Raw genomic sequence first — 21,693 nt, forward strand, 5'->3', positions numbered from 1 at the left:
CCCCCTGGAACGGATTTTGCTTGTAATCTGAGATTCCACTGTAATGTGTTTCTTGGTGGCTGGTAACTAATTTTTTCCCTTCACACTTTTTTCCTTCGCTGACACTCTACAGACACCACAGGAGGATTATGTGGAGGCTGCTGTAAAACAAGCACTGCAGATCCATCTTTCTGGATCTCCGGGAGACATATTGATCTTCATGCCTGGTCAGGAGGACATTGAGGTAAGCCTTGTCCATTGCTCAGTGACGGGAAAACTCGTTCCACAATAATATGAAACTAATATATTCTCCGTAACTTCTTCTAGGTGACCTCGGATCAGATTATTGAGCGACTGGAAGAGCTGGAGAGCGCCCCTCTTCTGGCTGTGCTGCCAATCTACTCCCAGCTTCCCTCTGATCTCCAAGCCAAAATCTTCCAGAAGGTAGGTCAGCGCTGGTACCTGCTGAATAATTCACAATAGATGGGTGTTTTCTATTAGATTCCCCAACGCTGCCAGTAAAATACCCAAACCAAGGGTCTTCTCTGACAATGGGCTGGTCTGTTTGTGGTTGGATCATTAGACTGTAAGATCTGATGGCATGAAGACTAGTGATGGTTCCACTCTGTGTGGCCAAAAGAATGTGGACCAAAGGTATGGTTAAAGAACAAAGGTATGGCCAAAGCGCTTTTTACCCTACTTGTCCTGTGGGTCACAGGAGTGCACTTAGTACTGATGTCACAGAGAGGGCCCAGGTTCTGCAGGAACAAGAGCCCGAGCCGGTTGCTCCCGGCCCTTCCAGATTCCAATGCTCCAGTGAGCGCTGGAGGGGAAGTAACTGTCACTAGTTCTCTGCTCACGGAAGACTGAGAACCGAGCGGTCTTGGAGGCGGCGGGGAACAGATGCCATTACATTTAAGTACTCTGTAAAATGTCTAATTGCATGCAAGTGCTGTGTACGAGGTAATTAGATTTTCTTTCCTTTTTATGGGGAAAAAAAATGTTCTACTCGCCTGCTCTGTGCAAGGAAATTGCACATAGCGGCCCTTACCTCTTTTTCTGGGGTCCCCCGCCAGTGCTTCCCGCTCCTCCTTTTTCTGAGTGTGTCCTCATAGTAAGCTGTGTGCCATGGGGGCAGATGTGTGGGGCTCGCTCCCAAGCCAGTCTTCATCCATAGACGCACAGCGTGGCTTGGCCCTGCCCCACCCCCCCGCTCTTCCTCACTGGATTTCACTGACGGCAATTTGGGAGCCAATGGTGCCTCCAGTGAATACAGAAGAGGAGAGCAGAGCTGGCGTTGATGGCAATAGCACTGGATTGAGAGAAGACTCGGGTAAGTGTTGATGGTGGGGTTGTTTATCTAAAGTCAATTTATTTAATTTTTTTATTTTAAAGTATTCACCTTTTACAGAAAATCTGTAAGGTAACCTAACACCCCCCCCCCCCCCCCCCCCATCATGTGCTGTCAGGGACCAGCAAGCTACTCCACCAGTTTGAAATCCCAGTGGCTTTCTCCTCTCCATGCAGCGCTGACAGGACAGGGTATATGGATTTTGATTGGTCAGTGCTGCTGACCAATTGGAATCGGTCTTGTCCATACTGGTTGCGCAGTAGGAATTCAAATTCCTGGACCAGTGGATCCACTTGCAGGAGGCAAGTATAGCAGGACTAGAGGGGTAGGTAGGGAGGGGGGCCTTGTGTTAGGTTATCTTACTGATTTCCTGTAAAGTTGAGCTAACACTTTAATTTTTGGACACTTTAGAGCACAGGTGTCAAACACAAGGCCCGCGGGCCGAATCTGACCCTCCAGTCCATTTTATGTGGCCCTCTGACCTCTCCTGCGGCTGACGGAGAGCTCCAGCCCTCCTCTGCTCCTTCTCCAGACCCTTACTTTCTGCTTTCAAGCAATGCATCCATCATCTTCCCAGCAGCACCATAAAGTAAGGGGGGTGCACTGTGATAAAAAGGGGACACAACTTCTGATGGTGGGGGGGCTCTTGACATCTAATGTAAGGGGAGGAGATGCGCTGGACATCTAATCTTACAGATACAACCGGCCCTTTTGAGGGCAATCATAATGGCTGATGCGGCCCACAATGAAATTGAGTTTGACACCTTTGCTTTAGAGGATACATTAAGGTAAAAAAAAAAAACTTGATGGGATCTGTTCCCCGCCGCCTCCAAGACCGCTGACCGCTCGGTTCTCTGTCTTCCGTGAGCAGAGAACTAGAACCACTTCAATTCCTCCACTATTTTCTGTTTTCTGGTTGGGTTTTGGGTCCACCCCTCCAATCTCACAGCACTAGATGTGTAAGGATGACTATGCAGGACTCTGTGCAGGCTCTTTATTGCTGTAATCCAAGCTTGTCCCTTTTCTTTGCAGGCTCCGGATGGCGTTAGGAAATGCATTGTGGCCACTAACATTGCAGAAACTTCCCTGACTGTGGATGGTATAATGTTTGTTATAGATTCTGGATACTGCAAGTTAAAGGTAAAAGTTTTGCCTCTGTTTAATACTTATATATATATATATATATATATATATTTCAGTAGACCAATTTTATTACTTAAACTCTCTTCTATCTCTTACCCAGGTATTTAACCCACGCATTGGCATGGATGCTTTACAAATTTATCCTATCAGCCAGGCCAATGCAAACCAGCGCTCGGGTAGAGCTGGCAGAACGGGTCCAGGGCAGTGCTTCAGGTAAGTAGATGATGGTAAAGGGTCGGGGGGTTGTGTCTTAGTATTTCAGTCTGGGCTTCGTGTATCAAACTGATTAATTGATATCAGAGCGGGGCACTGCAGCAAAGAAGGTTTTCTCTTTCGTTCATAGACGGACACAGCCTTCATTGACCTTAGGGTTATGCTTCTTCCTACCAGGAGATTTCCTGGTAGGAAGAACATAACCCTAAGGTCAAAGGATGCTGTGTCCGTCTATGAACTCAGAGAAATGGATTTTACGGTGAGTACAAAAATCCCTTTTTCTCTTTCGTTCATAGACGGACACAGCATCATTTGACCTTAGGGTTATGTTCTTCCTACCAGGAAATCTCCTGGTAGGAAGAAGCATAACCCTAAGGTCAATGAAGGCTGTGTCCGTCTATGAACTCAGAGAAATGGATTTTACGGTGAGTACAAAAATCCTATTTTTTTACCTTAATGCATAGAATGCATTAAAGCGGAGTTCTGCCTGTGGGGAGAATTGGGAGCTACAAAAACTGCAGCTGCTGACTTTTAAAATAAGGACACTTACCTGTCCAGGGCGCCCGCTGTGTCCTTACCCGAAGCCGACCTGTCCCTCGGCTTTCGGGTGGAGGCACCGGCATCTTCGGAAGGCGAATCGGGAAGTGAAGCCTTGCGGGTTCACAGCCAGGTTCCCTAATGCGCATTCGTATTTTGCGCTGCATGTCCTGACTGGTCCCTGCTGTCTTCTGGGACATGTGTGTCTCCCCCAGAAGACAGTGGGGGGGGGCTTTGAAGGGGCCGGACATGGCATAGCTCGCCACAGATTCTGTGTCGCTCTATCGCCTGATGTGGGAGCAAATACCTGTATTAGACAGCTAATGGGCAGCTTCACTGGCTTATAGACAGTTGGAGAAGGTGAACCAGAGCTAACTTTGGTCAGAACTTACATGACGGAGCTCTGAGGGCATTGAAGTTGCCTGATCACCCTGCAAATAAACCAAAGCATCATGCAGATACCTAGGAGTGCAGAAGAATGTTCTTTAAATGGTAATTGAGTTTTCTCTTAAAGTTGAATTCCAAGAATCCTACAACTTTGCAAAAAGTACAGACATACTGAGTTAAGTCCAGTTGGGTGCATGTCGCCTCTGGGACTTTTCTCTATTACTTATTTGTGACAGGTTTGTTGCACTCCTGGAGGAAACACGCCAGGCTTTGATAGGAGAGAAGCACACATCAGCTTTGACTACACTTCTGCTTTGCTGCCCATTCACAGAAGCCTTTGTATTTTGTGAATGAGTTTACATATCACAAAGGCTTCTGTGAATGGGCAGGAGGAGGGGGGCGGGCCTTGCAGTTCCAGCGACTCAGAAACAAAGACCACAGTGCGCAGCATCGGCTCTGGAAGTTCTTTTCCTGGAGCACAATAAACCGGTCAGATGTGAATAAAGTCTAATGAGGTTGCGGCAGACCCCTCATTGGACTTAATTCACAGTATGCTTGTAGTTTTTACAAAGTAGCTAAATTCTTGGAACTGAGCTTTAGCCCAGGTTCACACTGGGCTGCGGGAGTTCAGCTGAACTCGCACGATTTCACTCCCGCTGGCAGTCCCGATTTTGGCCGATTTCAGAGACATCTGTGCAGGTTTCTGCATAGATGTCAATGTAATTCGCGGCACGAAATCGCAAAAAGTAGTGCAGGAACTACTTTTTGAAATCGGTGCAGCGTCACACAGATTAGGACGGTGCCATTTTCGACAATTGCCGGCGGTTTGAGATGCGATTTGACATCTCAAATCGTACCAGTGTGAACCTGGGCTTAAAGGTGCTTGTGATGATATAAATTAAAGGATTGCTACTTTTGAGGGAATCTGGAGGATCAGAGGTCACCTGAAGCCTGAAATATATAAAACATTTTTTTCTCTTGATGGTGTGAGAGGTCAGGTAGTAACTATGAGGCTTTGTGACCTCAGACCCCTGGAAATTTCCACTCCTTATTATACAAAAGGCAGCAGTTGCTTTGTTATGAGTTGTCCCCTTTGGGTTGGTCCATAGATTCTGGCGGGAGACGATCTTGGTGCCACTCTACAGACACAGCCCAGACCTTTTGGATCCAGCTACTGAACCCCCCCCCCTCTCTCTCTCTCCCTCTCTGGCAGGCTGTACACGCAGAGCGCCTACAAGAATGAGTTGCTGTGCACTACAGTGCCCGAGATCCAGCGAACCAACCTGTCCAATGTGGTCCTGCTGCTGAAGTCCCTGGGAGTACAAGATCTTCTCCTCTTCCACTTTATGGACCCACCGCCAGAGGACAACATGCTCAACTCCATGTACCAGCTGTGGATTCTGGGGGCCCTGGATAACACTGGTAATAGGACTCCCCACACCCTCTTCAACCTACGAGCAACCCCCCCTAATTTCTGAGTATTCATCTTCGTTTGTATTCTACTCCTAGGCTCGCTCACTTCCACTGGACGTCTCATGGTCGAGTTCCCGCTGGATCCAGCTCTATCCAAGATGTTGATCGTATCGTGTGATATGCGCTGCAGTGCTGAAATCCTTATTGTGGTGTCCATGTTGTCTGTGCCAGCCATATTTTACCGACCAAAGGTATTATGTGATGCATGATATGTTTTTAAAGTGATTTGTAAACCCATAATTTTTATTTTATTTTTAAATAACAAACATGTTCTACTTCCCTGCTCCTAAGCAATGGTTTTGCACAGAGCAGCCCCCATCCTCCTCTCATGGGTCTCCTGCTTGCACTACTGGCTCTTTCACCCCCCCCCCCCCTTATCAGGTGTCCAGTATTGCAATACAGGGCCAGGGCTGTCCATCGACATTCAGAGCATGACTCGGCACCTTCTTCTGTCAGCACCTGGCTACACTTGGACCTCGTTCACACAGGGCATTTCAATCCTTGTCACGTGCAGGGCCGTGTTTTACCGGCATGGTGTGCACAGTTGCATGCAGGCTCTTTCATTGCTGTCTCTTGGGATGCAGCAGCTTCATGTACACAGCCACTGCTCCCAATGTGACATCGGATGTGCGGTGCATGAACCCGAACACACCCAGGATGCATTCAGGGCCGTGGACCCGCATGTATGTCACATTGGAAGCAGCAGTTGTGTCCGTACAGCCGATGCATCCCAGTTGACCGCTAAGGGACTGCATCCCAGTTGACCGCTAAGGGACTGCTGGCACAGGTATGTACAGAACACCTGTGAGTCTTGGGTCTCGCCTAGTAAATGGATTTGGTGCTCCTGTCATACAGGCGCTTTTCTTTGTACTTGGTCAGATGTAGAATTTACATTGGATATGTGTCCTTTTTCTTTTTCAGGGACGTGAGGAAGAAAGCGACCAAGTCAGAGAGAAATTTGCTGTCCCTGAGAGTGACCACTTGACCTATCTGAACGTATTCCTCCAATGGAAGAACAATAACTACTCTCGTGGCTGGTGCAACCAGCATTTTATTCATGCGAAGGCCATGAGGAAGGTGAGTACAGGTCATTTATTGCAGGGACATTGTCTTACAGCACTGGAATCTCTACCCCCCCCCTCCCCCCACAGGGACACTCTACAGCAGGGATCCTTAAACTACGGCCCTTCAGCTGTTGTGGAACTACACATCCCATGAGACATTGTAACACACTGACATTCACAGACCTGACTAGGCATGACGGGAATTGTAGTTCCTGAACAAATGGAGGGCCGTAGTTTGAAGACCCCTGTTCTACAGCAAGAAAGAGAATGGTCCTAGTTTGGCACCTAGATGGACTGAGCCATCTACATGGGTGCTCAACCTGTGGCCCTCCAGCTGTTGCGGAACCACAACTCCCATCATGCCTCTGCCTTTGGGAGTCATGCTTGTAACTGTCAGCAGCTTGCAATGCCTATGGGACTTGCAGTTCCACAACAGCTGGAGGGCCACAGGTTGAGCTCTACACTATACTGTGCTTCTGGTTCCTCTCCAATCGTTTGGATTTGGTCACCTGGCTTCTGATTTTCCAAGCCCAGAGTGTGCATCTTTCTGGCCTTGGATTATGAGATACTCTGCTCCATGGCCTGATGTGAATGGTGGTTCTTCATAATTTTGTCACTGAATAAAATTGTCATTTGTGAAACCAGGTACGGGAAGTTCGGGCCCAACTAAAGGACATCATGGTGTCTCAGCGCATGTCTCTCTCATCCTGTGGATCGGACTGGGATGTGGTCCGGAAATGTATCTGTGCGGCTTATTTCCATCAGGCTGCCAGGCTAAAGGTAAGTGAAGGTGTCTGATGGGGGTGTGATATATATTGGTGGGATGAATGTGGATCCAAAGTGACTTCTATTTTCTGTTCCTGCAGGGAATCGGTGAATATGTAAATGTACGGACGGGGATGCCCTGTCACCTTCACCCAACCAGCTCCCTGTTTGGTATGGGATTCACACCGGACTATATTGTTTACCACGAGTTGGTGATGACGACCAAGGTAAGGAGAGTTCCCTGTCTGCAGTGAACAGGAATGTGATCTGTAATTGTATATTTTTAATATGATGCTATCTAGAGACCCCTGAATGGCAGAATTTTATATTGGTCAGTTTTCTGCCTCTGTATTAGAATGTCTGATGTAAAGAAACTGAATTGGTAATCTCTTATTACCATGGTGATATTCGGTTGTATTTTCTCCATATGTTCATTGGGGGGGGGGTCGCAGCAGGCCGGCGCGGTATAAGCCCTTCCTCTAGGACAGTGGTATACAACTGCAGCCTGGGGGCCAGATGTGGCCCTTTGCTTGCTTCTATCTGGCCCTTGGGACATTGTTCCTCCAACAGATGTTAATGAGGCTCCGTTCCTCCCACTATTCCTCCTGCTAAGACCAATGATGGAGCACCATTCCTCCTGTTAAAACAAATGATGGGGCAGTGTTTACTCCCACTGATGCCGGGACATTTTCTGCTCACACTGGCCACAACCTGGCCCCCCCTAAAGCCTGAAGGACAGTAAACTGACCCTTTTGTTTAAAAAGTTTGGAGACCCCTGCTCTAGGAGGATGGACAATGGCAAAAGGGCATGTCCCCCCCCCCCCCCCCGTAACCTAGATGGTGGGCTATTCCCCTCTTCAAAGGCAGTGAGTGTTCAGTTTTAGCTTAGTATTCTGGAAGGTGCACTATACCCCCTTTGCAGAGGCAGCTGCAGTGACAGGATCTACCCTATCTCTGGTCTGGGGGTGCTGTAAAAAAAGTCAAGGGGGGGAAATGTCAAGCAACTGTGTGTGAGTAACTGACAGTCTATCACATGGTGTCATGACCTGGGAAACTAGTATGTACTGAGTGGTTAAACAGAACCTGTGTCCCCTGGTATCGCATGTCCTTATAAGAGTCCCTCCTTACATCAGGTTCCCATTGGGGTCACAATCGGCATGCCCCCTCTTCATCTGGTGTGCCCCTTTATGTATTATCACTTATCCCTATCAGAGTGGCCCCCCTCTTCACCTGGCGTTGCCCATGAGGGTGGCCCCCCCCTCTTCATCTGGCGTTGCCCATGAGGGTGCCCCCCCTCTTCATCTGGCGTTGCCCATGAGGGTGCCCCCCCTCTTCATCTGGCGTTGCCCATGAGGGTGCCCCCCCTCTTCATCTAGCGTTGCCCATGAGGGTGCCCCCCCTCTTCATCTAGCGTTGCCCATGAGGGTGCCCCCCCCCTCTTCATCTGGCGTTGCCCATGAGGGTGGCCCCCCCCCCCCTCTTCATCTGGCGTTGCCCATGAGGGTGCCCCCCCTCTTCATCTGGCATTTCCCATGAGGGTGCCCCCCCCCCCCCTCTTCATCTGGCGTTGCCCATGAGGGTGGCCCCCCCCACTCCAAGTATCTGCATAAGACTGGTTCATGGATCAGTGGCTGCACCACCATTTTTAACTCTTGTGTTCTCCAAGGTAGGTTGTTCCTTTTTGCATAGGCAGTGAGAGTTCAGTGTTCTCCATGTCCTGGGAGGTCGGCTATAAGATCGGCACCGGAAATGAGAGTTGGACCTGATTTATCAAAGTGTTTAAAAAAAAAAATTGGTTGTTTGGCTGAATACAAAGGTTTCAACCAAACAGATTGCTGTAAATTGTGTTCGGAATTGATTAGTGACTAGAATAGTCTAATATGCATTGATAAATGTTTCCATGAGATTTTGGTGGTCATTGTGTTATTTTCTGTCCTAGGAATACATGCAATGCGTCACGTCGGTGGATGGAGAGTGGCTGGCGGAGCTCGGTCCCATGTTCTACAGTATAAAGCATGCTGGGAAGTCCAGACAGGTAAGTGAGCGGTATTCTAGGAATGACCCCGTTGTCTGTTCCCCCTTTTTGTTTGGGGGGACAGAACTATTGAGATGAGGCTTGATCTTCTGGCCTTTGCTTGGATGTTCTCTCAGAAGAAAATACCTCCTATAGAAATATGGAGGCCGCCATTGCTGACCACCTGGGAAATGCTCCCAGTTATCGGCACTGACCATACTGGCGTCTAACAATTCTCCTCCTTGTGGTATTCAGGAGAACAAACGCAGGGCCAAGGAAGAGGTGTCGGCCATGGAGGAAGAAATGATAATGGCGGAAGAACAACTTCGAACGAGGAGAGAGGAGCAGGACAAGAAAAGCACACTCGGCAGTACCAGGTAAGTCCTCATTATATATGAATAGGGCTGCGATCGTTACTGTGGTGCATATGGCGGATCCCAAAGGGATTGACAGGCTTGTCTTCTAGTGCTGCTGTTGTAAGTGATAACTGGTATGGAGGCACATTGACCGAGTACAGGACCTCTTCATACTACAGTGTGTGCCCTTCCTGTCCTCCCTCTACACCCGTGTGCTTACTTCTGCAGTACAGGGGCGCTTTACAAAACTCGGGCAAGAAGGAGGGCATTGGGAATGTAGACTGTCTATACCCTAAAGAATGGCGGCATCCCCACGAGTGCTGCCTGTCCAAGCTCTAGAGACCAACAGTGTTTCTGAGGGTGCAAATTGCCTATCGGTGATCTCCAAACCACAGCCCAGGGGTGGGATGCAACCATTTGCCTGGGGCACTATTCCTACAATTAACATGGGGCATTGTTTACTGTCACTAACGGGGCATTTTCTGCTCAGTCTGCCCCCCCAAACCTTGAAGAACCTTATACTGGCCTTTTCTTTGGAAAGTTTGGAGACCTCTGCTGTAGAGAGCAACAGAATCACTGAAAGTGTTGCCTGACACTAGCGAACTGTAGCATTGCTAGATGTGCAGCCTGGACAGGGCTGTGGGGAAAAGGGGTTGGTAATGTGGGGGGAAAGGGAGAGGAGAGGACACTACGGAGGGGGGGGGGGGGGGGTTGGTGATGTGAAGGGGGGCAGAGGACACTATTGTGGAGGAGGGGGGCAGAGGACACTACTCTGGGGGGAAAGGGGTTGGTGATGTAAAAGGGGGACAGAGGACACTATATTGTGGGGGAGGGGGCAGAGGACACTATTGTGGGGAGGAAAGAGGACACTATTGTGGGGTGAAGGGGGGGGCAGGTAACACTATTGTGGCGTGAAGGGGGGCAGCACATCCGGTGCCTTGGACCTCCTGCTTTCTCAGCACCACTTGTTGTTTTCAATCTCATGTGACTCGTGTTTCTTCCCTCTGCAGGTCTGTGAAGATCTACACACCGGGGAGGAAAGAGCAGATGGATCCGGGGACCCCTCGCCGCACCCCCGCACGGTTTGGCCTGTGAGGACGTCCTTGTACCCCGTCCTTCTCCTTCCACCCCCACACAAATCATTTCCTGGAGGGGGCCCTCTACTCATGAAATCTGGGACTTGGTAGCTTTGTGACGGACGGAGTGTTTTCATACAGTTTTATTGTAAAGTGGAATGTTATTTTTAAGCAATAACATATCTTTTGTTCTGATTGTGTCAAAGTGGAGCCGTTATTTTTTACATAACATTGCTGTAAAGATTATCCGGCCTTCGAGTGATTATTCCAAACGGCGCTTTTCTCCGATGTTTTATATGTAATGGGGGGGAGGGGGGACGGAGACTCTCTTGTGATAAGTACAGGTTTGTGTTCAGAGAATTAAATTGTATCTAAACCCCAAAAACACAAATGTAATCTATTTCAGCTTTTGCAGTCTTTGGATGGAGTGACTGCATTAGGTTTCATTGCCCCCCCCCCCGATCATCCATGGGGGGGGGCAGCCGATTGTTCTAAGCAAACATTGTTATATTGCTGCCTGCAGGAGAAATGGACACCGCTGGGACTTTTGGATCTAGAACTCCCTTTTGCCAATTTATGCTTGGAGGTTAATTTACAAAATCTGGTGCAGCTCTACATGGTAACCAATCGGCTTCCAGGTTTTATTGTCAAAGCTTAATGCTGGGTTCACACATGCCAATTGGATGTGGAGCGTACAGCGCATCCAATTTGAAAGTATGTTTTCATTCATTATTTTTTTTTTTTTTACAACTTTATTTGTACAAAGTGACACTTTGCACACAGCTATGCAGTACCATCCAGTGCGGTGCGATTACAATGCAGCAAGTCTGCATCTTGCCGCAGCTCCCTTCACCTGCGGGCTGCATTGCAGTTTGAATGGGACACAATGACAAACCATTGTTCTCTATGTCTGTGGTCATCAACCCTGTCCTGCAGGGGCCACTAGCAGGCCAGGTTTGCAAGATAACTGAAATACATCACAGCTGATATAATTTGCTCCTCAGTGATTGCAGTATTCTAGTCTGCATCTCCCCAAGGTAATACATAAAACCTGGCCTGTTAGTGGGCCCTGCAGGACAGGGTTGATGACCACTGCTCTATGTGACTGGCTTTTTTCTGAACCAGAAGAACACAAATCGCTGTACTAATATGAACAAGCCCCTTATGCTACTCGTAGGTCCTGTGTCTCCTAGCAGCAATCTAATGCAGTGTTTCTCAACTCCAGTCCTCGAGGTGCCCCAACAGGTCATGTTTTCAGGCTTACCATTATTTTGCACAGGTGATTTGATCAGTTTTACTGCCTTGGTAATTACCACAGCCATTTCATCTGAGGGAAATCCTGAAAACATGACTTGTTGGGGTGCCTCGAGGACTGGAGTTGAGAAACACTGCCTTAGATTGCTGCTAGGAGACACAAGACCTAAGGCAGTGTTTCTCAACTCCAGTCCTCGAGGCGCCCCAACAGGTCATGTTTTCAGGATTTCCCTCAGATGAAATGGCTGTGGTAATTACCAAGGCAGTAAAACTGATCAAATCACCTGTGCAAAATAATGGTAAGCCTGATAACATGACGCGTTGGGGCGCCTTGAGGACTGGAGTTGAGAAACAGTAATCTAAGGGACCCAAACTGACCAAGACAGACCATGGATCTGCTTTCATGCTTGCTTGGTGTGGTCAGTTTAATAAGAAAAACTCATTTAAAAACCTTACAGGCTGTATTTGAAGTAATATAAAGGTAAGCTAACATATAAGGCGTCTTGGCTTTTGGGGGTAAAATATACTTTAAATGGACGATTTCTGTATACAGTGGAACCTCGGATTACGAGGATAATCTGTTCCAGGAGAATGCTCGTAATCCAAAGCACTTGCATATCAAGGCGAGTTTCCCCATAGAAGTCAATGGAAACTAAAATAATTTGTTCCACATTGACTTCTATGGCATGCAATACGGCCAGAGGTGGGGGGTGCTAGAGAGCCATAACACTTGGAAAGGACAGAGGATAGCTCGGCTGGACCTGGGAAAACATCGGAAATTTTGTATTTCTGAGTTTCCGATCGGCTCAGCTCCAGCGCCCACCCCCACCTCTGGCCAAATGTGGAACTGCACACCCCATTAGCTTGAATCCTGCTCGTTGTCAAGACACTCGCAACCCGAGTCGGGATTTAAAAGAAAAATACAGTGCTTGTATTGCGAAACGCTTGTTAACCGCTTTACTCGCAGTCCGAGGTTTCACTGTACCTTGTTGGTGCTCAGAGACTGGTGGCAGAATGAACAGAGCCAATAACGATTTGAGGAGTTCCCAATATTAATTTATTACAAAATAATATAAAATATATTAAAATGATTTACAATGGATTTATAAATATATAAAAAAAACACAGTGCAATGATTGATTGTGTCTGCAGCATTGGAAAGGTCAATTCACAGCATTGGATGTCCATACAGAACAAACAGGAAACTATTATACGGCTATTGGGGGGGGGGGGCTGGGACTGACTTCACCCAAAAGTCATCAGTGTTTATCAGATTGCAGTCAGACTGATTTCATTTTCTGTTTTCTGAGATTCCAGTGGTGGAAACCCCCCCCCCCGGCATTCAATTGTATAGGAAGTCACAGCCCTGTAACCACCAAAGAGAAGTTCTGACTGTAAACTGGTTCCAGGTCACTTCCTCATTGGGTGGTAAAGCCGGGCTCAGGATGACTGCTCAGCAACTGAAATCTGTTCTACTTTTTCCATCTAACCATAGATTATCTGCAGATTTTCTATGGTTAGATGGAAAAAGTGGAACAGATTTCTTCATCTACGCTGAACTGTGGATGAAAGAATCTCCCACTGGGCCAAGCTTCAGTATCTTGCTAGTCGGCCCCGCTGGCTCTCAACCTAAACAATTCCTGCACCCAATCAGAATGTTCAGGTATTGTGAGAGCCAGCGGGGGCCGACTAGCAAGATATGGAAGCTTGGGGGGGGTCGGGTCTAAACGGTGCCTCAACCTTTACCCCACACAGAGATTAAATTGTGAGCTTTCCTGGTGCGAAGCCCCACCTTCTATAGCAGGGATTTGCAATTAGCGGACCTCCAGCTGTTGCAAAACTACAATTCCCATCATGCCTCTGGGTGTCATGCTTGTGGTTGTCAGAGTCTTGCTATGCCTAATGGGACTTGTAGTTCTGCAACAGCTGGAGATCTGCTAATTGCATATCCATGTCCTATAGTATACACTTACCAGAGCCTCTCTTGTCAACTGTGAGTCTTAAGCCCCGTACACACAGGCTGAACGTCGGGAGGCATTGGTCAGTTCACTAGAAAGCGGCCGACCTTGGCTCATGCAGCCGGTCCATCAGAAGAGGTCTGCTGACCGGCCCCCAATCAGCCCGTTCAGCTAATGGCTGAGCATGCTGATTGGTCTGTTCTAAAGGGGCGTCCCTCCCTCACCAGAACGTGGTTGCCCTAAAAACGTGTGGAACTTGTAACATTTTCCTGAAGATGAACCTATCCTTTAAGGCCCTGTATGCAGCCTGGGTCTAAAGCCCAATGGGCTCCATAGAGACTCGCGGACTGATACCTGTAGGTGCCACTTCACCAATGTTACCCGAGGGACTCTTAATGTGAACCGGTTTGGATTTAAAGTGGGAACTTGGAATACGACTTTGACCGGGTCCGGTTTTGGACCTCGGGTCAGTGCTGATAAATTAGGGACACCAGTTCTTCTTTGTGGTATGAGCCATAAAAAGGAACTGGTTACAATGGGCCAGATATTGGTTTTGCTAATAAAATGTCTGCCTCCTGGGTGATTGGAACCCGTCCGTAAGAAACTGACCTTATTCCAGACTCCATGTCTTTGTAGTATTGCCCTAATTTGCACTGTGCGTGTTTTCTGCACCTCTGTATACAATAGGCACGGTGTTCGGTACAGGCCAGTTTTCTAGTGACAGGTTCTCTTTTGTATCTATGACTTCCATGCATTGTACAAAGTGGGAAGGGTATTTGCTGCCTAAAGTGACAAATGAGGCGTCTGCTTTTCATGTGGACGAGGGCGATCCTTGCCTGACATCACTTCTAGGAGTCCCCGGTGTATAGAGCTTCTTTGTTCTGAGATTTGTTTGGGGTCACGGGGGTCTTGGCACCTGTGTGGGGTCCCGGGGGTCTTGGCACCTGTGTGGGGTCCCAGGGGTCTTGGCACTTGTATGGTCTGTAAAGTGATAAAGTAAAAGCAGCGTCTCTACATTTAGTGTCATTGTGCTCTCTGTGGTGACCGGCGTCTAGGTAGTAGATGGGCATGACCTTGGCACTATGATCCTCCACGTGGTTTTGTCCTCAGGTTGCCGGCGCTGGTGAATATTCTTCTGGCCGAGCGCAGAGACCTGCGGAGAGATTAGTCGGTGATTTGCACCCAGAGACCTAGAAAGGGCTGCTCTGGATCTTGTACTCACCCCGGGTCCTCCGAGGGATGATGGAGTTCCAAGTCTGACTGCCGCAGTGATAGCTGAAATAAGAGACAGCGGGTCAGTATCTGGGTGAGATGTCGTCATTTAATCTCTCCCCTTCCCGGTCCCATGTCTGTCTCCTTGCAGTGCCCATGTGTCTCTCTCTCTCTCTGCGCCCCTTCCCGCCTCGTAGCGCCCATGTGTCTCCCCTGTCCTGCACCTTGCCGTGCCCACATTTCTCCCCTTCCCCTGTCCCACATCTCACCCATGTCTCTCCCCCTTCCCCTGTCCTGCACCTTACCTGGTAGCGCCCATGTGTGTCTCTCTCTCCCTTCCCCACATCTCACCTCGTCGTGCCCACGTCTCGCTCTCTCTTCCCCCTACCTCACCTCATAGCACCCATCTCTCTCTTCCCCTGTCCTGCATCTCACCTCTTAGTGCCCACGTCTCTCTCCCCCTTCCCGTGCCTCGTCGCGCCCATGTGTATCTCTCTCTCTCCCCCTACCTTGTAGCGCCCACATCTCGCTGTCCCTTCCCCTACCTCACCGCCGTAGCACCCACATCTCTCCCTTCCCCTACCTTACCTATTAGCACCCATGTGTGTCTCTCTCCCCCCCCCCCCCCCCCCCCTGCATCTCACCTTGTAGCGCTCATCTCTCTCTCTCATCTCACCTTGTAGCGCTCATCTCTCTCTCTCATCTCACCTTGTAGCTCTCATCTCACCTTGTAGCGCTCATCTCTCTCATCTCACCTTGTAGCTCTCATCTCACCTTGTAGCGCTCATCTCTCTCTCTCTCTCTCTCCTCACCTTGTAGCGCTCATCTCTCTCTCCTCACCTTGTAGCGCTCATCTCTCTCTCTCTCTCTCTCTCTCTCTCTCTCCTCACCTTGTAGCGCTCATCTCTCTCTCTCTCTCTCCTCACCTTGTAGCGCTCGTCTCTCTCTCTCTCTCCTCACCTTGTAGCGCTCATCTCTCTCTCTCTCCTCACCTTGTAGCGCTCATCTCTCTCTCTCTCCTCACCTTGTAGCGCTCATCTCTCTCTCTCCTCACCTTGTAGCGCTCATCTCTCTCTCTCTCTCTCCTCACCTTGTAGCGCTCATCTCTCTCTCTCTCCTCACCTTGTAGCGCTCATCTCTCTCTCTCACCTTGTAGCGCTCATCTCTCACCTTGTAGCGCTCATCTCTCTCTCTCACCTTGTAGCGCTCATCTCTCTCTCTCACCTTGTAGCGCTCATCTCTCTCTCTCACCTTGTAGCGCTCATCTCTCTCTCTCTCTCACCTTGTAGCGCTCGTCTCTCTCTCTCTCTCTCACCTTGTAGCGCTCATCTCTCTCTCTCACCTTGTAGCGCTCATCTCTCTCTCTCTCTCACCTTGTAGCGCTCATCTCTCTCTCTCTCTCTCACCTTGTAGCGCTCATCTCTCTCTCTCTCACCTTGTAGCGCTCATCTCTCTCTCACCTTGTAGCGCTCATCTCTCTCCCCCACATCTCACCTTGTAGCGCTCATCTCTCTCCCCCACATCTCACCTTGTAGCGCTCATCTCTCTCCCCCACATCTCACCTTGTAGCGCTCATCTCTCTCCCCCACATCTCACCTTGTAGCGCTCATCTCTCTCCCCCACATCTCACCTTGTAGCGCTCATGCTCTATGCGCCTCTCATCTTCTAGGCTCCTCAGATGTCTGTTCTCTCTCTGCAACTGTTCAATCACCTCCTGCATGTGACTGGGCAGTAAAAAAAACATTGCCTGAGCTTTACTCTCTTAATCAGCTGTGCTACTACTGCACATATTCTCTATACAGTATATATTTAGTGTTCGCAGGACTCAGGAATGTTTATATGCCCGAAGGGCGTTGGCCATGAACTTGTGCCCTCTCCCCTCTCAGGGCGGTGCAGATACCCGTATAAAACAGGTATTTGCACCACTGCCTGGTATAGACTCCCGACCCGCCGCGTCCCAGAACACAATGGGGCACAGTAGGGAACTGGGTAGTGAAGCCGCATCGCTTCACTTCCCGAATTTTCCTCACCGAGGATGTCGGCGGGGGAAGCCTACGTCGCGGGCGACCTGGACTGGTGAACCACAGCTTTAAATCCACCTTGGTGTGTGTGGATCACTCCCCCGTGTCCAGAAATGAGCAGATGGGGAAAAACAGGCGCCCCCCAGAACATCGAATAGGAGATGAGAGTTATTCATAGACAGGATCGTCCTTGAGAAGAGAGGCCCTCTCCAACCCCAAACCTGGAAGACCAGACCAGGAGTAAGGATGAGCTCCGGCGTGTTCGCAGAGCCCGTCAGGAAGTCGGCACCGCTCTGGGCTAATCACAGGTAGTGAGACATTTCCCGATCTCTGCAGCCCAGCACCGGGGCAATGTCTCACTGCCTGTGATTAGCGCAGCCTCAGAAACACCCGGGAACAGAGGATTCCAGAGTATTTCTGAAAGGCTCCGAACCGTTCCAAGTGTCACCGGCGCCCCAGCACCTCTGGTTAAATGCGGTACTGCACACCCCATTAGCTTTAATTCTGCTCGTGTTGCAAAACAAAAATCCTGACTCGGCTTGCGAGTGTTAAAAAGTTGCTCGTCTTTCAAAACGCTTGTTAACCGCATTACTCGTAAACCGAGGTTCCACTGTAAGTACATTCCCCACCATGTTTTACAGTTGGTAAAATAAATTGTAGGTTGAAGGCATTTTATGGCTTTTTTTAAAACCTAAATTTATCTGGATGGAAACGGGGCAAAAGTACCCATTATAAGCACATTCTATGAATGGAAACTTTGATCCAGAACACACAGGAAGGTGCGGCTCACATGGGACGGACGAGGTGGGATACTCACTCTTTTTCTGTAGAGAGTTGCTGGATCTGCTTACTCTGATCCCGGATCTTCTCCCCCAGAGATTTGTTGGTTTCCCTGTCATAGAGGAAAAACGGCGATCGTAAACGTGAGACTATGAAGAGATTGGATGCTGATAACAGCGGGTCTGGGTGACTTCTCCTTACGAAGAACTTTAAATTCCAGCAAATCCATCCATTTAAAGAAAACTTACTTTTGTTCACCGACCCAATCATTGACATTGGAGACGACCAGTTCACTCTCGCGGTGCAGCCGCCGGCAGTCTTCCCGCGATGCTTCCAGGGAGCTTCGCAGAGTCTCCAGCTACAGCAAGTGCAGAAAACAGAACTGAATCATCCAACACCCAATTTAAAGGGTGTAATAATGTCAGAATGAACACGATGTGCGCACATACCTCGCTGGTGGCCGCGTTGTACTTCACCTTTAGCTGGTTCATGGTGTTCTGCAGATCATCCCTCTGTAGAAAGAAGAAATCGGGTCTATAAAGATTATTTTATAGATTTGGGTAATGAAAGGTCACTAAAGGGTACCACATCCCCCGATAAAGACATGGGGATGGACGAGAGGAGAGGCGGGGCCGCCGGGGAGCAGAGTGACATGAGAGAGAACGCTACTCTGCATGCTGGCTAAATCTTCATCTCCCCTTCAAGCGCCAGCTTTCGGCGATTGACGGGTAGATCGCTGCAGACCTCCGATGTAGACTAGGCGGCCCCTGTAACCAGCCCACTGGGAAACTTCCGGTAGTCCCGATGGGCAGAAAATGGGACTTTAAAAAAGGTACAAAAACATATACAATATTACACACCTTTTCTTTAAAATCTTAATGTACATTTAGAAATAAAAGAAAAAATGTGTGTGCTAATTATAAAGGTACCAAAAGAACATATACAATATGATTTTTTGTTTTTAAATATAAACTTTTATTAGCACAATTGCTCTTTAAAATGTCTTTACATGTTTCGCTCAGTGAGCTTCTTCAGGAGTTTTAAAGACATTTTAAAGAGAAATTGTGCTAATAAAAGTTTATATTTAAAAACAAAAATATCATATTGTATATGTTCTTTTGGTACCTTTTTAATTAGCACACGCAATTTTTCTTTAAAATCTTACTGTACATTTAGAATAAAGCATATCACTTAAAGATCAGGTACAACTCCTTCATACTTTACATGTTTCGCTCAGTGAGCTTCTTCGGGAGTTTTAGAGTATGAAGTAGTTGTACCTGATCTTTAAGTGATATGCTTTATTCTAAATCTACATTAAGATTTTAAAGAAAAATTGTGTGCGCTAATTAAAAAAGGTACCAAAAGAACATATACAATATATATATATATATATATATATATATATATATTTTTTTTTTAAACATAAATTTTAATTAGCGCACACAATTTTTCTTTAAAATCTTGATTTTAAGTTCTTGATTGTTACCTCTTTGCCTTCCGTTTTCAGCTTCTCCATCAATACTGTGAGCTGTTCCTGGAGTTGCCTCACGTCGTCTTCTCTTTGTTTGAGTTTGTGCGCATGCTCGTGGTGCAACCTCTGCCAGTGCTTCAGCTGATTGTTCATCTCTCGGGCGCGGCTCTCGCTTGCCCCCACCTATTACACAGGGGGGCAGTAAATGGGTAACCAATTCTCACATATAGATGTGGTGATACAAGGGAACAAAATAATAAAAAAACAGCCCAGATATCCATAAATACAACCAGCTTGCTGGAGTAGTAGTCCTAAAAAAATAAATAAAAAAGCGCATTGTCCAAAGACCATCAACACCAAAAGTGTTTTTTGTTTTATATATTTTTAAGAACACTTTTTGTGTTGATGGTCTTTGCACAACTACTACAGCAAGCTTTTTCTATGGACCATAAACTGAAGGACTTATGAATAAATAGTTGTGGAACAAATGACCTGAGTTTACATTATTTCTTATGGGGAACTTCGCTTTGATATACAAGTGCTTTGGATTACAAGCATGTTTCCGGAACGAATTCTCGCAATCCAAGGTTTTTACTGTATTGGTACCCCCCATTGGAAAGGCGCGGTTGGTTCCCTCCAGAAGACAATTTCCCCCCCTCCCATTTACCTCTTGCTCCTTCTGCTTTTGAAGCTCGTGTACGGCGCTCATCTCTGCGCTCAGCCTGCGGATTCGCTCTTCCTGAGACATACATTCCCTTTCCAGCTCCGCCTTCCTGTGTTGGCTCCTCTGCAGCTCATTCTTCACAGCGGCCAGCTCTCTGTTCTTCTCACTGAGCTGCAGAGAAAAAAAAACGTTATATTATGACACAAGCTAAAAAAATTATTTACCGCGTTTGTGCCGCTGTAAAGATGGCTTTATCCTTAAAGCGGAGTTCTGACTGAAATGTGACTTTTAAGATAAAAGTACCCCATGAATACTCATTTCTCGTGCAATGTAACAAAAGGTATGCTGTAAACTCTGCCCAGTTTTCTATATATGCAGCATCGTTTTCTTACTTTGTGAAGTTCCTGTACAGCGCGGCCATCTCCAGTGTGGGCATCTGAAGCCACAGGGTCCTTCTTCCTGGATTCTGTGCATGCTGGCTACCCAGCATGCACCTACCGATCTTTCACATGTGCAGTGCGGTAGAATTTTGGTCAGCTTGAGCCATGCCAAGCTGGCCAAAATTTTCCATAGACACCAATGTTAAATGTTACTGGAGCCGTGCGATGCCAAGCTGGCCAAGATTTTCCATAGAGGCCAATGTTAAATGTTACTGGAGCCGTGCGATGCCAAGATTTTCCATAGACGCCAATGTTAAATGTTACTGGAGCCGTGCAATGCCAAGCTGGCCAAGAATTTCCATAGACGCCAATGTTAAATGTTACTGGAGCCGTGCAATGCCAAGCAGGCCAAGGTTTTACATAGACGCCAAGCTGACCAAGATCTCACAGGAGCCAACGCAAAACCGGAAATGACGCCAGGGCCATGATTCCAGAAGTTGGTGTTACCCAGCCCTGTTACATCACATTATTACATCTTGCTTTGTTTTGGTTTACATTGATATGCTTTGAGATTTAAAGTATTACTAAACCCACAACAGTAAAATCAGTGTAAAGCATGCTTGGTATACACACTGTGGAACCTAAGGGGTTAATCCTCTGCATTGTGTAAAAAAGGGTGTTTGATCCTGTCTTCTCTGATCCTCCCCTTCTTCTACTGTCTCCAATCCAACTCCTGATAGTACAAAGCCCTTGGAGTCACTCTGCCCATGCTCAGCTTGGTGTGTATTGCTAGAGAGTTTTTATTGGGAGAGTGCATGTGATCAGCACAGGGCCAATCAGCACTATCCAGACAAAGGATCAGGGGTCCTGCATCCTGATAGGACAGTCAGTGCAGTATGAAAATTGCAGAAGGCAGAATTTTTTTTATCTTAATGCATTCTATGTATCAAGATAAAAAACCTTCTGTGTGTAGCAGCCCCCCCCAATAAACTACCCGAGCCCCCTTCTCTCTCCAGCGATGTCCACGATCCCCTCAGCCATCCAGTACACTCCTCCTGATTGGCTGAGACAGAGCAGCAGCGCCATTGGCTGTCAAAGTCAGTCAGCTAATCAGAGGGGACGGGGCCAGGCCGGGGCTCCATGTCTGAATGGATATGCGGAGCTCTGACTCTGCTTGGGTGCCCCCTGTAACAAACTGCTGGCTGAGTGGGCACTCAAACGAGGGAGGGGCTAGGAGCAGCAAAGAGGGACCCCAGAAAAGGAGGATCCGGGCTGCTCTGTGCAAAACCAACTGCAAAGAGGAGGCAAGTATAACATGTTTTTTATTTAAAAGAAAGTAAAACGAGCCGTTACAATCACTTTAACCAGACACTGATAGAAGTCATATGACTGCTATATACTGCTAAGAAAAGGTCTTTAGCAGTTTATATTTATGAACATATTTGCATTTCCATGTTCTGTGTAATGTGGGAGACCAGATCTAGAGACTGCAGGCTCCTGGGGAGACCCGATATAGAGACTGCAGGCTCCTGGGGAGACCAGATCTAGTGACTGCAGGCTCCTGGGGAGACCAGATATAGTGACTGCAGGCTCCT

The 21,693-nt window shown here is 47.9% G+C and overlaps 2 protein-coding genes across 5 annotated transcripts in view; one reads left to right on the forward strand and one right to left on the reverse strand.

Annotated features, from left to right (window-relative positions):
• The window catches only part of DHX38 (DEAH-box helicase 38), a 37,480-nt gene extending 26,876 nt beyond the window's left edge, over window positions 1–10,604 (forward strand). For both annotated transcript variants that reach the window (XM_040329542.1, XM_040329543.1), the window contains 12 exons: window positions 113–223; window positions 307–423; window positions 2,363–2,470; window positions 2,574–2,686; window positions 4,824–5,032; window positions 5,120–5,274; window positions 6,005–6,160; window positions 6,793–6,927; window positions 7,014–7,139; window positions 8,852–8,947; window positions 9,182–9,303; window positions 10,293–10,604. In XM_040329542.1, coding sequence (XP_040185476.1) covers window positions 113–223; window positions 307–423; window positions 2,363–2,470; window positions 2,574–2,686; window positions 4,824–5,032; window positions 5,120–5,274; window positions 6,005–6,160; window positions 6,793–6,927; window positions 7,014–7,139; window positions 8,852–8,947; window positions 9,182–9,303; window positions 10,293–10,377 — 1,533 coding nt within the window. In that variant the 3' untranslated portion in view covers window positions 10,378–10,604. The remainder of the gene's footprint in view (window positions 1–112; window positions 224–306; window positions 424–2,362; window positions 2,471–2,573; window positions 2,687–4,823; window positions 5,033–5,119; window positions 5,275–6,004; window positions 6,161–6,792; window positions 6,928–7,013; window positions 7,140–8,851; window positions 8,948–9,181; window positions 9,304–10,292) is intronic.
• Window positions 10,605–13,555: 2,951 nt separating this feature from the next.
• The window catches only part of PMFBP1 (polyamine modulated factor 1 binding protein 1), a 48,878-nt gene continuing 40,740 nt past the window's right edge, over window positions 13,556–21,693 (reverse strand). For 2 of the 3 annotated variants that reach the window (XM_040329545.1, XM_040329546.1), the window contains exons 33-40: window positions 19,722–19,889; window positions 19,070–19,237; window positions 18,033–18,095; window positions 17,832–17,941; window positions 17,621–17,695; window positions 16,413–16,506; window positions 14,793–14,845; window positions 13,556–14,723 (exon numbers count right to left, since the gene is read on the reverse strand). In XM_040329545.1, the coding sequence (XP_040185479.1) occupies window positions 14,651–14,723; window positions 14,793–14,845; window positions 16,413–16,506; window positions 17,621–17,695; window positions 17,832–17,941; window positions 18,033–18,095; window positions 19,070–19,237; window positions 19,722–19,889 (804 nt within the window). In that variant the 3' untranslated portion in view covers window positions 13,556–14,650. The remainder of the gene's footprint in view (window positions 14,724–14,792; window positions 14,846–16,412; window positions 16,507–17,620; window positions 17,696–17,831; window positions 17,942–18,032; window positions 18,096–19,069; window positions 19,238–19,721; window positions 19,890–21,693) is intronic. The other variant, XM_040329547.1, reaches the window with a different exon arrangement.

This window comes from Rana temporaria, chromosome 11 (assembly GCF_905171775.1).
Source record: "Rana temporaria chromosome 11, aRanTem1.1, whole genome shotgun sequence".
NCBI lineage: Eukaryota > Metazoa > Chordata > Amphibia > Anura > Ranidae > Rana > Rana temporaria.